This window comes from Sinocyclocheilus rhinocerous, unplaced genomic scaffold (assembly GCF_001515625.1).
Source record: "Sinocyclocheilus rhinocerous isolate Xijiao unplaced genomic scaffold, SAMN03320098_v1.1 scaffold3323, whole genome shotgun sequence".
NCBI lineage: Eukaryota > Metazoa > Chordata > Actinopteri > Cypriniformes > Cyprinidae > Sinocyclocheilus > Sinocyclocheilus rhinocerous.
Genome location: NW_015662926.1, coordinates 324882 through 339545, shown reverse-complemented (window position 1 = coordinate 339545; position 14664 = coordinate 324882). Strand labels below are relative to the sequence as shown.

General features: G+C 36.5%; 1 protein-coding gene and 1 pseudogene across 2 annotated transcripts in view; one reads left to right on the top strand and one right to left on the bottom strand.

The window, feature by feature from the left end:
• LOC107728378 (tripartite motif-containing protein 16-like protein) overlaps positions 1 to 1833 on the bottom strand; it is a 6415-nt gene extending 4582 nt beyond the window's left edge. For both annotated transcript variants that reach the window (XM_016538516.1, XM_016538517.1), the window contains exons 1-3: positions 1255 to 1833; positions 944 to 1039; positions 602 to 835 (exon numbers count right to left, since the gene is read on the bottom strand). In XM_016538516.1, coding sequence (XP_016394002.1) covers positions 602 to 835; positions 944 to 1039; positions 1255 to 1833 — 909 coding nt within the window. The remainder of the gene's footprint in view (positions 1 to 601; positions 836 to 943; positions 1040 to 1254) is intronic.
• A 6924-nt stretch (positions 1834 to 8757) lies between these two features.
• LOC107728377 (tripartite motif-containing protein 16-like) lies at positions 8758 to 11260 on the top strand (annotated as a pseudogene).
• Positions 11261 to 14664: the final 3404 nt, after the last annotated feature.

Sequence of the window (14664 nt, the reverse complement as noted above, 5' to 3'; positions counted from 1 at the left end):
CCAATCAGATCCCATCGCCTGTTTCTGAGGGCGGGACTTCATAAAAACAGGAAAAGATAAGCCCGTTTCTCAGAGAAGGGACAGAGCGGTTGGAAACAAAGGTAAATTATGTGAAAAAGGATTTTTTTTTTTTTTAACTAAGAATTAACACATGTTAGACTGCACCCCATAAACACAATCAAGCCTAGAAAAAAAACAGTGAACCACCCCTTTAAGTAATTATCACTTACACACACGATCTATACACTTTTTCAGTCACTAGTCTATAAGAAAGAATCTGCTTTAAATCTACATTGGGACAGGAATGTCAATATAAAAGACAAATGTAAAAGTCACCATGACATCAAAATTGAAAATGACAAAAATTACAAGATCTGAACAATTTGTGTCGGTGTATATTATATAACTGGTATGAGACCAAACTTGAACTGTTTTTTATACAGTTGTTTTTATATATGCAAAACAAAACTGATATGTTTTTACGGTTTATTTTAGTGTCTCAGATAGTAGTTTTATAATATTACACTTACAGTAAAATTAGGAAATAACTCTCTAGTCAAAAGACATTGCTCAGGACAACAGTCCTGTTAGTCTCTGCTACCTGTAGGAAATGGATGTGATCGTCTGTGTGTAAAAGCTGCTCCAGCTCAGCATCTTTCCTCTTCAGATCATCAATCTCCTGCTGTAGTGGCTCCAAGAGTCCTTCAGCTCGACTCACTTCAGCCTTTTCCTGATCTCTGATCATCTGTGTCCCCTCAGAGCGGCTTCTCCTAATGGAGTGGATCAGTTCAGTAAAGATCCTCTCACTGTGCTCCAATGCCGCCTTTGCAGAGCGCTGTTATGACACACAAAGACAATAAGATCATCAGTCTGTTAGCCACAGAGGACTTCAGTGGAACTGGAAAATGTTGTCTAACACTAACCAGATTAGTCTGAGTCTCACCTTGTGAGTCTTAATAGCCTCTTTGAGCTCTTGAAGATTCTTCTGTCTCTCTTGGATTCTCTGCTGGCATTTTCCTTTTATCTCTCCAACCTGATTCTGAGGCATGGAAAAAATGTACACATTAGAAATCTTCAGTCATCCTCAATGGACTCAAAATGTTTTAGTGTGAAAAGATTATCAGTTATCATCAGTTTGTTTGAATGGTTTCCAGATATCTCAAATATATTAATATTAATATGTGATAATCTCATCATAGACTGCCTAATTGGCTTAATAACTGCAATCAACACAGTTTACTTATATGTGCATACCTGTTTCTCTGTCCTCTCTGCTTCTGCAGAAACAGCATCGTGATTTTTGTGTTCATCCATCACACACATCAAACAAACACATCGCTTTTCAGTTCGACAAAAAACCTCCAGCAGTCGGTCATGTTTAGAGCAGATCATCTTCTGGAATTGTCCAGCATCAGTTAGTTTATGCCGCTTAATTAAACGAGATTCCTCATGACACTCAAAGTGAGTTTGACAGTAAGATTCAAGACACACCAGACAGGACTTTACAGCTTTGCGTTTCCTTCCAGTACAAATATCACACTTCGCATCTCCAGGTCCAGCGTAACTGAGAGCCATCTGGACTTTTTTCTTCTTCAGTTTCTCCACCATTTCAGTAAACATTACATTCTTGTTTAAAGCAGGTCTTGGAGTGAAGGTCTGTCTGCACTGAGGGCAGCTGAAAACTCTCCTCGGATCATCTTTATTCCAGTAGTTTTTAATGCAGTTCATGCAGTAACTGTGTCCACAGGGGATGGTCACTGGATCCTTCAGTAGATCCAGACAGATAGAACAGCTGAACTGATCCTCAGCCACTGAAATACTGGCTTCTGCCATGTTCCTCCACATACATACAGATACAGACAACGGCTGGAACAACACATACGTTTCAGTTTCTCTCAACTAAATTTCCTGTTTTGAGATGTGTGCAAAAAAGTGTATGTTTGTCAAAAGGTGTGTCTCTTTGACCACAAAGAACATCCTGCTATAAAAAAAAACAGCTAAAACCAGCCTAAACTGGTTGATTGTTTTTTATAGCAGGATGTCATCCAGCCTGATCATAGCTGGTCAGCAGGCTGGTTTTAAAGGGGTTTTGGTCACTTCTTTAGCTGGTCAGGCTGGAAGACCATCTGGCCAACCAGCTAAGACCAGCCAATCAGCTTAGCGTGAGTGGATGCTGTTACTGGGAGGTCGAGTGAAGTGGTGGAAATATCTGTGTCATATAAAAGCATCAGCAGGAAGGAACGGGGTGGAGAAAGTAGATTTGGATTTAATGATCAATCCTGGAAATGTTTATGTTCTTCATCTAGTTACTAATTCTGACACAATTATAAAATGACTGAACTCCCTATATTCCCCAGCTCCTGCAGAGTAGGAGTGTATGTGGATCACAGAGCAGGAATTCTGTCCTTTTGCATCTCTGACACAATGACCCTCATCCACAGAGTCCAGACCACATTCACTCAACCACTCTATCCGGGGTTTTGAGTTTATTTTGGATCAACACTGAAATTTTGTCATCTAACAATATAGATGATGTAGATATTCTATCATATCAAGTTTTTTCTCCTTACATCAGTAAACAGTGAAATGTTTCAGACATTTTATAAAACTATCTATACTTCGGTTTCGTTTTCCCTGAAATGAAGAGATAAAATAGTTTCCTGTTGTTTAAGAGACGTGTGCAAAACAGGTAGGTGATACGTCCTGTGTGATTTGCCTGTATTTTACTGTAGATAATAAAGAACATCCACTAGGTGTCAGTCTCACGCTGAAGCCAAGGCAAGATGATGGACTGGTAAGAGACTCGTCATTCATCAGACACACACATATTACAGTTTTTTTCAATTGCTAGCAAGCATTGTTCAATACTGAAGCCACATTTTCAAAACTGTTCACACATTCAGCGGCACAGAAGTCTATGCTAAACAAACTGTGAATCATTTTTCATTGCTTTCAGACAAAATGCATTCAATGACCACATTTCTCAAAATCCACAAACACTTTTGTCATTCATACTCCACAACCTGCAAACACTATGTATTTTCAGCACATTTTTAAAATGCTAACACACTGCTTTCAAAACTGATAAAAGCACATTAAAATCAGAACAATGGTAAACTCTGTCCATTTCTGCAGGAATTATATTGAAAAATAAAATCTTAGCTGAATATTTACTGTGAAATTGAATAATAATTATTCCAAACACAACTAACAGCAATTTCAGCTGAAACCCAAGCCAGATGTCCTATTTGTAGTTTTTTTTTCTTGGTGATCTTTTTGATAAACAAATGGGATGGATGCCTTCAGAATGATTTTGTTTGGAAACATGGATCAAGGAAGTCACATTGGTGGGGACAAAAGAGTGACAGAGAGGGAGGACTAGAACCCTCACAGTACTGTACATCCATCCATCCATCTATTCCATACATTTTCCAAAGCACTTGTCCTATAGGGTCATGGAGAGGCTGGAGCCTTTCCTGGGTCATAGGCAGGAAAACCCCCTGGACAGATGGCCAGTCCATCACAGGGATGACAAACACACACACACACACACATTCATTTTCACACTCACTTACAATCTCCAGGGGTGTATTCCAGAAAGTGGGTTTTGTTGGAAACTCAGAGTTTGTTAACCCCAGAAAAGGGAAACTCAGTGTTTTCAGTTCCAATAAAAGACAAAACTAAACCTCTTGGTAAGTTACCATAGTAACTTACTCTGTGAACCTAACCTGGGGCCTGTACCATGATGGTGGCTGAACAAACTCAGGGTTACAGGATTAGTTTTGAGTTGACAAAACCAAACCAGTCCAATCCGGCTTTGTTGGTACCATGAAGCTGATCATCAACTTTCTCTGTCAACTCAGGCTTGATCCTGAGTTAATGGGGCATGTGCACATGAAAGTGTGACATCAGTAATGAACAGCCAATCCCATGCCTTTAAACTATGATTCACTTCTCGCGAGAGAGGCCCAGAACAGAACCATACCGCCAAACCAAACTTTATGCTAAGTATCTATCATTTTGACGATAGTGGTCCTGACAGAACCAAAGATTAAAAGATTAAAAGATTGAACAATATGAAGAATTTAAACACATTTACGTGAGATGAAAAGATCTTTCCATGAAAGAGGGAAACTTAAAGAAAACATCTTGCCATATAAGTGCAAGTAAAAGTTGTAAAGTTAGTTTATAGAGTTGATAAAAATTTATACTATAGGTATAAAAACACTTAAAAATCTAAGCTCATATGTAGTCATGTTTAAAGCTATTGATTCTAAAACTTATTTATATTGCATATTATCTATATGTTTATATTAATTTAAAATAAAAGCTTGATAATTACTATTAAACTAAGCTAGCTTGTGTAATGGATTAAGGGTATAATAATTCAATCATATAAAATAATTATAAAAAAAATAATCATCTCTAAAAATCAGACAATTTTATATTTAAAAGGGTTTTACTATGTAGCATCCTTTAATTTGTAGGAAGAGAAACTGGGGGAGTGGCTTTATTGCATCAGACATGTGTCACTTTGCTTGAAGCTGATTGGTCAAATTTCGGGTTGAGATCTCTAAACCAGAACATAACCTGCCCCTGAGAAGGTTAGCTGTGGAGCGTAAGTTACTATGGTGATGAACACCACTAAAAGCCAAGCCACTTTCATCGTACCTAAAACCCAGGATTGGTGCAAACTAAACTGAAACTTACCTGGCTAGCCAGCTAATCCGGCTTCATGGTACAGGCCCCTGGTCGGAAGCAGGTTTTCTTCGGTAAACTCAGAGTTTCTTTGGGTCTCCTCCCCCTTTTTAAAGCGTAAGCGATGTTTAAATACCTCATTCATTCATTCATTCATTCATGCTGCAAAAATGCTTTTATTGCTGAGATGTTTGCCTTATTTCAAGTACAAACATCTAAAAATTCTTAAATCAAGATGCATTTTCTATATAAACTCCTGGGGGAAACAAGTAAAATGATCTGCCAGTGGGGTAAGAAAAATAATCTTAACGCAAATGGAAACAAGATTATTTTTCTCACCACACCACTTTCATTTTCATCATGCAGACACTGTAAATGTGACAAAAAATGGCATGTCTTTTTACACGGGATCCTGTAGATGAGGAGGCTGCATTAATTCACGGGGAGTTACATTTACACCAGGAGAGGAATTTATTTTACTTTATTTTATTTTGCCATATCCACGTGCATATTTATTTGAGCAGTACCACTTTTAAATGACGTTCACTTGATAACATCTTGCTGTGACCTCTGGAAGTAACCTAATAATTAGAATTTCCTTTAGGATTTCCAGTGTGGTTGGATGCATTGATGACACGCATATTCCTATCATTGCGCCTTTCGAAAATGAAACTGATTATTGTATGGAATGGAAGGATGCCAGATGGAAGGTGCGAGATAGGCTATATGCTGTAACCACCACCACAGCTGTTAAATAAACACAAATTATTCACTATTAATTTGGTCATCTTTATTTCCTACAAATACAAAAGCAACAATTATTCTTTTCCCTGTTGGATTTTAATATTGGTATTGTGGCCATCTCTTCTTCATCTGTCAGTGGTGCTGGTGCAGGTTCTCCCCTGCACTCCCCTCGAGTCTCTGCCTTCTTGCTGTTGGCTGAGTAGAAGTCAAATGTTTATTTCATTACACTAATTAAGAAATGTATGTTGGATTAGAGAACATATTTAGCCTAATTATGTGAAAAGAGCATTAGACTATGTGGAAAAGCTGCTGCACATTGAAATAGACACTGAATGATATTTATTGAATATGTCAAATGTTTGTAAAATCACACTTGAAGCTTTACCTGATTGAATTATGTTTTGTTTTGTTTTTTTGCCCGTGGGATAGCCTACCATGAAAATGAAGATTAGTTAAATAACTTACCGTTCTGCCAGTTTTCACCTCTGATATTCTAATAAATTAAAGTTATGTATTGCGCAGTATGTGGAAGTCTTTTTTTCAGCTGCTGTTGCCATGGTGAATCATAATTTCGGAGCTCCATTGATCATGGCTTTTCATAGTCATGGTGCACACGCTAAACTCAGAGTCAACATACTCAGAGTGGGTTGAACTAACACAATTCAGCTGTTCTGAAACCGAAAACTCAGAGTTTCCCATCTCAGGGTAAGTCAACTCAGAGTTTGTTGAACCTCCTTTCTGGAACACACCCCAGTTCACCTGTCTGGTATGTCTTTGGATTGTGGGAGAAACCCAGGGGAAACCAACGTCAACACAGAGAGAACATACAAACTCCACAGAGAAAGGCCTCCTGGGGCCTGTTTCAATAAGGAGGTTCAACCAATTCTTAGTTGAATCTTGAACTCTGAGTTGACTTACCCTGAGATGGGATATATAATATAAGTGTGTGCAGTTCTGCTAAGCTGTGCAGATTTCTCTCCTATTCTCCACAAAGTAAGTAAAATAGACAATGAATTTATATTTCATATTGTTAGATTTTTTTAATTATTACTTGGGTTTATAAACATAACCAGTCACAGAAAATTATTAAAACTATCCCACAAGATTGTGAAGGGCTCACATACTGCCCATTTTTACTTTTGGCCTTCATAAACATAATTGTTTTTACATAAACACACTGTAACTATAAACTCAATTGTGTATTTCAGATCTATCACATCCTACAACCTCATCATCTCATCCTCCTCATCATTTAAACGTCAAAGGGTGTGTCTTGTTTCTGATTTCTACATTTCAATTCAGGCTTTACTTTCATATGTAAATCAGGACATATGCTATTGAATTTAATTTTAAAAAATCTTCTTTTTTTTTTTGGATAGTTGTTCATGAGACCCTTATTTGTCCTGAGCAGTTAAACTGTCCATTATTCTTCAGAAAAACCCTCCAGGCAACATGGGAAACATGGTTTTCTTCTGAAGCTTTTGTGGACTGTAAACATATTTGATGCAAAATATATTACTCAGGACAGTACAAAAAAAATAACATGCATTTTGTGTGATCCCTCTTACAAAACATTAAAGTGTTTTTAAAGAAACAAAACCGACCCTTTGAAGATGAGCTCGAACATTTTATTTTTAACTAATTGATGTATTGGTTAAGCAGCTTAATAAACAATTTAATTGGCTATTCAGTTTCAGTTGCATGTGTTCTCTCATAATTCTGTGACTAAAACCAACATTAAAATATTCTTCTAGAAACCAGTAACAAGACAGCTTTTGAAGTTGTGATGGAAAACTGCATACATTTAAATTAATTTATTAACAGATTTGAATTTCATTCAGTAGCATGTGTCCTGAATTACATTTGAGAGTAAAACCTGAATTTAAATGTTCATTTGGAATCAGAAACAAGACACACCTTTTGAAGTTGAAATAGTAGACTGTAGGCTATTCATTTTAAATGAATTTATTAACATATTTGAATTCAATTCAATAGCATGCATCCTGATTTACAAATGAGAGTAAACCCTGCATAGAAATGCTCTTTTAGGCCCAATTAACAAGACACAACTTTTGAAGTTGAGATGGAAATCTGTATGCATTTTTTATTAATTTATTAAAGGTTTGAATGTCAAACTCAGTCAAAACAACTGCAGTATCTTCCTCTAGGGGGCAGTAATAGTGGAGACTCTTTGCTAGGTTTGACAAGTGATTTTTGAATGTCAATAGAGTGACTTCTGCATCTCTTTTGACAATGAAAACTACTGCAAAATGTTCTTTAAGATATCTGTAACAAGACACAGCCTTTGAAGCTGAGGTAGAAGATTGTATTTATTTTAAACTAAATTATGTATTTGTTTAATTTTCTATAGTTTGTGTTCAATTATAGTTCTGTGGCTAAACCCACCATCAAGATGTTTGTCTAATCTGTAACAAGACACACCCATTGAAGTTGTGTAATAAAACTGTGTGTTATAAATTAATTTATTAAAAATTAGATTTTCAAATTTAAGTCAAAACAACTGCAAAACAAGACTTTGCCAGCTTTATCTTAATTGTTGAATTTCAATAGCATGTTTTCTGTTATAGTTCTAAAACAAATATAAAAATGTTCTTATAAAAACAGTAACAAGACACACCATGAGGTTGATACAGAAGAGTGTATTCATTTTAAATGAATTTATTTACTGGTTTTAATTTCAATAGCGTGTACTTTTTTGGTGTCATACTTCTGTGAAAACAACGAACATTAAAATGTTCTCACAAGCACCTGGAATCAGTCTACTGCATAACCACTGGATTATGGAATGATAATGATTTTTAATATTGTTTTTCTTTTATTAATATATTTATTAATAGTAATAATATAATAATAACCACTATCACATATCTAGTTTACACTATTTCTTATTTAAATTCAAGTGATCGTTATAAGTGTTTGTCTTGATATCTTTCAAAGCCCTTGGTGCACAAATTGCTCTTGTTTTGTTAATTGTAAAAACCATTCCGGTGGGAAAACATTAATCGTTTTATCCTTTACATGTACTTTGTAGACGGTCCTTAGCTGGCTTAAGCGCTAGCTCGCTGCTGCTAGAGACGTTATGCGTTGCAACATATCGAGCAGGAGTAAAACAAATAAACTGCGATGTGTGTTCAGTTCTACGTTCTAATGCTTTTCAGACAAGCCATTTTTTTATACAATTATACGCATTCACTAAGAATGTATAGATTTTTTTCGCGGCTGAATATTTGTCTAATATCCAACGTCAAACGTCGAACCAATTTTATATCGGTCGTTAACGTTACATGCAGTAAAATGGCAGAAGCCAGTATTTCAGTGGCTGAGGATCAGTTCAGCTGTCCGATCTGTCTGGATCTACTGAAGGATCCTGTGACCATCCCCTGTGGACACAGTTACTGTATGAACTGCATCACAGACTGCTGGAATCAAGATGATCAGAAGGGAGTTTACAGCTGCCCTCAGTGCAGACAGACATTCACTCCAAGGCCTGCTATAAATAAGAATGTGATGCTGGCTGAAATGGTGGGGAAACTGAAGACAAGAACTGCCCTCAGTTACACTGGACCTGGAGATGTGGAGTGTGACGTCTGCACAGGGAGAAAATACAAAGCTGTCAGGTCCTGTCTGATGTGTCTGAACTCTTACTGTCAAAGTCACCTTAAACAACATGACAGTTTCTTTAAAGATAAGAAACACAATTTGATTAATGCCACTGGACGACTCAAGAAGATGATCTGCTCTCAACATCAGACTGCTGGAGGTTTACTGTCGCACAGACCAGCGATGTGTTTGTTGTGTACAATGAATAAACACAAAAATCATCACACTGTTTCAACTAAAGCAGAGAGGGCTGAGAAACAGGTAGGAAAAGCACGTATTGTTATTGCAAATGCTAGTTGCACATACATTTATGATGCAGTACAGTGAGAGCTCCATGTTATTTACTACTATTACAGAAACAGCTTTGGGACATAGAAAGAAAGTTCCAGAAGAGAATCCAGGAAAGAGAGAAGGAGATTCAGTAGCCGAAAGAGGCTGTGAAGACCCATAAGGTGAGTTTCAAGGGGAATACGAATGTTTTAGGTTCTTTCAGGACTCTTTTCGAACTTGTCTTTGTGTCGTAACAGCGCTCCGCACAGGCAGCAGTGGAGGACAGTGAGAGGATCTTTACTGAACTGATCCGCTCCACTGAGAGAAGCCGCTCTGAGGTGACACAGATGATCAGAGATCGAGAAAAGGCTGAAGTGAGTCGAGCTGAAGGACTCTTGGAGCAACTGAAGCAGGAGATCGATGATCTGAGGAGGAGAGATGCTGAGCTAAAGCAGTTTTTACACACAGATGATCACATCCATTTCTTACAGGTAACAGATCTTGTTTTGAGCCATTTATTCATTATTTATTTGATGATCTTATTATTTATTTTTCTGACAGCAATGGTGGCGAAGCTGTCAGACTGTCTTTTATGTATCTAAACAATTTTTTCGAAAGTTCTAAATGTGCCTGAACACTGAATCAAATCTGTTCAGTTTTTGTCCTTTTGTAGAGTTTCCAGTCTTTCTCCGTTCCTCCTGCATCTAGAGACGGCATCAATGTCCCTTCTCTTCTTTCTTATGATGATGTGGATGAATCTGTCACTACTCTAAGAGAGAAACTTGAGGACCTCTTCAAGGAAGCAATAGAAAATATATATGGTAAAGTTAAAGTTTGTAATTCAGTCATTTGTTTGAAAAAATTTATCATATCATATTGCACTAGAAGAAATTGCTCAAATTCTCTATCAATGTGAATAACACTGTATGTGTCTCTTGGTATTAGTTATACCATACATGGAGATTGTTACCACCTCTGAACTCAGGACCAGAGATGAGTTTTTGCAATGTAAGTGTTAATACGAAAACAGTCAGCGTCTTGTTTATTCACACTGTTCTGATTGGTTTCTATTGTTTCTTGTTTATTTTCCTGTATATCCAGTTCGATTTGTTTATAATTGTGGGTTGTCTTTACATTTTCTTTTGGATATGCCTTAGTTTCATGGTTCTTGGTTTGTAATTTAATAATCCTTAACCTTGTTATTTTTGTTTAGTGCAAGTTAACTGTAATAAAATCTGCAAAACGGATTCATCTAACACGTTGTTTATAACAGTGACATTCACATAGTAAAACTCTATAACAAATCTAAATTCTCTTTCTCAATAGAATTAACATAAAAAGATACGAGAGAAGGTTATTTTAATGTAATATTTAAAATGGTGTAAATTTGTTTTCAGATTCCCGTCAGCTCACCCTGGATCCAAACACTGCACATAAATATCTGCGTTTGTCTGAAGGCAACAGAGTGGCTACTTTTATTGAGGCTGACCAGCGGTATCCTGTTCATCCGGACAGATTTCATGATTTTTTTCAGGTGTTATGTAGAGAGAGTGTGTGTGGACGCTGTTACTGGGAGGTGGAGTGGAGTGGAACATCCGGGGTATATATATCAGTGTCATACAAGAGCATCAGAAGGAAGGGATGTGGTTTTGAGTGTGGATTTGGGTTAAATGATCAGTCATGGAGATTGTTCTGCTCTAAATCTCGTTACTCATTCTGTCACAATAGCATAAAGACTGAACTCCCAGTGGTTTCCAGCTCCTGTAGAATAGGAGTGTATGTGGATCACAGAGCAGGAATTCTGTCCTTCTACAGCGTCTCTGACACAATGACCCTCATCCACAGAGTCCAGACCACATTCACTCAACCACTCTATCCGGGATTTAGGATATATTTGGGATCAACACTGAAATTGTCATCTCCATAGATTTTATGTATAAACGTGTCATATTACAAGCTTAAGCATCATGCGGGATGGTTGGTCCAGTCTGATACCTCACCACACCTTTTTAACAAAGGTGATGGCAGTTTGTAAAATTAAAAGGAAATTGTAAATAATAGTGTCGACACCACACACAATATTACAATACTATACAGAAAGCTTAAAGATCGACTATTGCAAAAATATCTCTTTCATATTATGGACAATATTATTCATTAAAAAGTAGCTTTTTTAACCAAATTCATAAAATTTCTATGCAGCAAAAATAACTAATTATGTGTGCTGTGGTGTGGTGAACAGTTGTTTCATGTCAGCAGCAGGAATGTTGTATTATTGACCAATCAGATACCAGGAGCTGAAAGTTCAAAGAATTAAACCTATAATATAGGCCTGATGCACATAATCAATTACAACAGAACTGTTGTCTAAATTAATTATCAGTACATTTGATAGGTCTTCTGGAAACACACTTGTATTGTTTTTTTTTTTAATGGAGATATACCAAAAAATTACGTTTTTTCCCCATTATTTTTACATAGCCTATATATTTTAATTCGATAGTGGTTAAATGTATCAGAATTAACAAATTTATAGTTTTGTTGTACCATTTTACATTCTTTCACTAAAATAATGATAGAGTGATGGAGCGCCATCTACTGGCCCATTGTGGCTGTGCATTTTCACAAGCTAAGCATACATAATACATATGGAATTTAACTTTCTTAAAGGGGTCATATGACGTTGCTTCATGCCTCGTAAACATAAAACCATGTCTGCATTTGTGATCGGAGAAATGACAAACAACAAGCGCTACTCTACACTGCTCAAACTCGAGTTTGAATCATCATTGGCAAATTCTTTAAATATAAAAAATGTACTTACAGGCTGTGAGTCAGAAGCGCCAGACTGTCCTTGCAAAGTTGGAACTGCCCCACTTTATAGAACAGCCTTTGAGCACAGACCCATTGTATGCTACTCTGCAGGTTCAGGAAACAGTCTTCCATAAAATGCGTCACACAGCATCACACACGACGGGCTTGAGTGAGCGGAGGCCGGCGGGCGTGCGTGCGGCAACCACATGTGACGACCCCGGGCTGGCATGACGAAGCGGATATCATCGTCTTTTGGAAGGCCAAACAAAGTAGTTTCGCTTTCACAACGAAACACACAGCGCCTTCACGACATGGCAGCGGCGGCGGCGGCAACAATACTACAGCGAGAATAAAAGTTACACCTTCTTTCTTTGCGTGAACATTTAGGTGGCGCTATGCAAATCTTCCCACATCTTGACGTAGACATGTGGGGGCGTGTTTAAACGAGCCGTTTTAGGAGGGCGTGGACAAGTCTTAACTTTTATAAAGAATATCTCTTTGGATTTGAGACTTTAGTCTTTGCAACTTTACAGATTTTCTTTATGCACCAAGAGCTTGTAACACTCCAAAGAGAAAGGAAAAATTGAAATCGCATCATATGACCCCTTTAATGCACAAAGTGGGACGACAAATGTATTATTGTTATCAAATTATATTTGTGGTGTATTTGCACATCAAATGTAGCAATAATATTGTTAAAATGTGTTAATATTTTCTATTTGAAGCAATCTTTGTCGTCCTACTTTAGAAAAGGACGTTTCAAAAGTGGGACAGCATGTTTTGACTAATGTGGGACAGTCGATATACTATGTTATTCAATTGATAGAATGTGCATTAAGAAAGTTAAATGCCATACATGTATTTTTGTTACATTTTTGGACTTATAATACAGCAATATTTTTTATTTTAAGATCCAGATTCAAAATTTAGATACTAGAGGACAATGTGATTCTGGACCATGATGAGTCCATGATTGGCAAGGACTGCTTATTTCTGTTATGAAGTGTTTTTATCATTACAATTTGCTTAACACATGCTTTTGAAAATACATATTCCATATTCTTACCATTATTTAACAGCTTTAAAGACATTCCATGTTCCAAAGTTTGAGTCTTTTATTTTTTTTAATCAATTATGAAATTATTTTGCTTTCTTACTTCATTACATGTTTATTATTATTGTTGCTTCCAGAAATCTGACATTTTTATGATAAATTATTTTTTTTAAAGTATATGATTTCTGTGATTTAACATTCCACATGTGAACATATAGGCTACTAGTTTTTTAGACAAACTGATGAAGACAGCAAACGCACTGTAGGCCTGCTAAATTAATTAACCAAACATAGGAATGCACATTTAACTAGGAGTGTTAAATGTGAGGTTTGCTTTGTAAAAATTAAACCATTTCTAACCCAAAACATAGTGTCCCAGATTTAAGCACAAGCTGTCCCACATTCGAAAATTCACAAATTCTTAAACGATATGGCACAAGGAGCACTAATTTATGTGCCTTATTTATTTATTTCCCCTTTAAGTACAATATCTGAAAAATTTCTTCTGATTTTAAAAGGGAACATCTTGGGGATTTCATAATGATATAAGATTTTGATTTATTGTTTTGGCTTCATGTGGAAATATGATACACAATTCAAAATTGCAAAAAGTGTCCCACATTACTCTCTGTTGTCTGACTGTATAGGAAGGAACTATTAAACGTTCAAGATTTTTAAACCATTTTAAACTCACGATAAAGTTGTTCGGTCCCCCTTGGTAGAAATCCCCTCTCCCCACACTCCACACTACTGACACACTAGTGACTGTATTGTTGCAATTGAGAGATACTCTGCCACTTTCATACAGTTACAAGAGTGATTGTGAGTGTGAGAGAGCTCTCTGTAAACGTGAAATAAACATATATTTTTAATAAAAATGCTTTGTTAATATTTTACATAGTTTTATTGTCAAAATAGTTTTCTGTCACAGTAAATGATAAATACACACAATCTTGTATAAATGTTAAACATTCTATGTCGTTGTTTTAACAATAACATCTTAATATAAATACATAAGACAATATAAAAAACCCGTATGACACTTTTAAAGGCACATTCATAACCTGATACACAGGCTTGAGCTGTGGTTTAATGACTGGCGTTTAGTTTAAGTGGAAAAGATCGGGACTGGTCGTCACACATTTTACTCCAGTGAATATTTCTTACAGTCTAGCCCAGGGATGGGCAACTGGATCATATTAGACTCGGATGATCAATTTTAAAACGTCAACAAAAGATTTTTGCCAAATGCATGACAGATGTTTGCACTGGACTATGTTCTTATTAGGGTTTCCGCTTCAGTTAAATTGTTTACATTTAAGGCCATGCAAACTCTTAAATGATACAAAAAGTCTAAATTATAAGAGGTCTTTGTGGACGGAAAGACAAGAATTGCTAAATGGATTAATATGACGATTAAACTTCAAAAGGCTACGATTTCACTGAATAAACTTGAGCGCTGC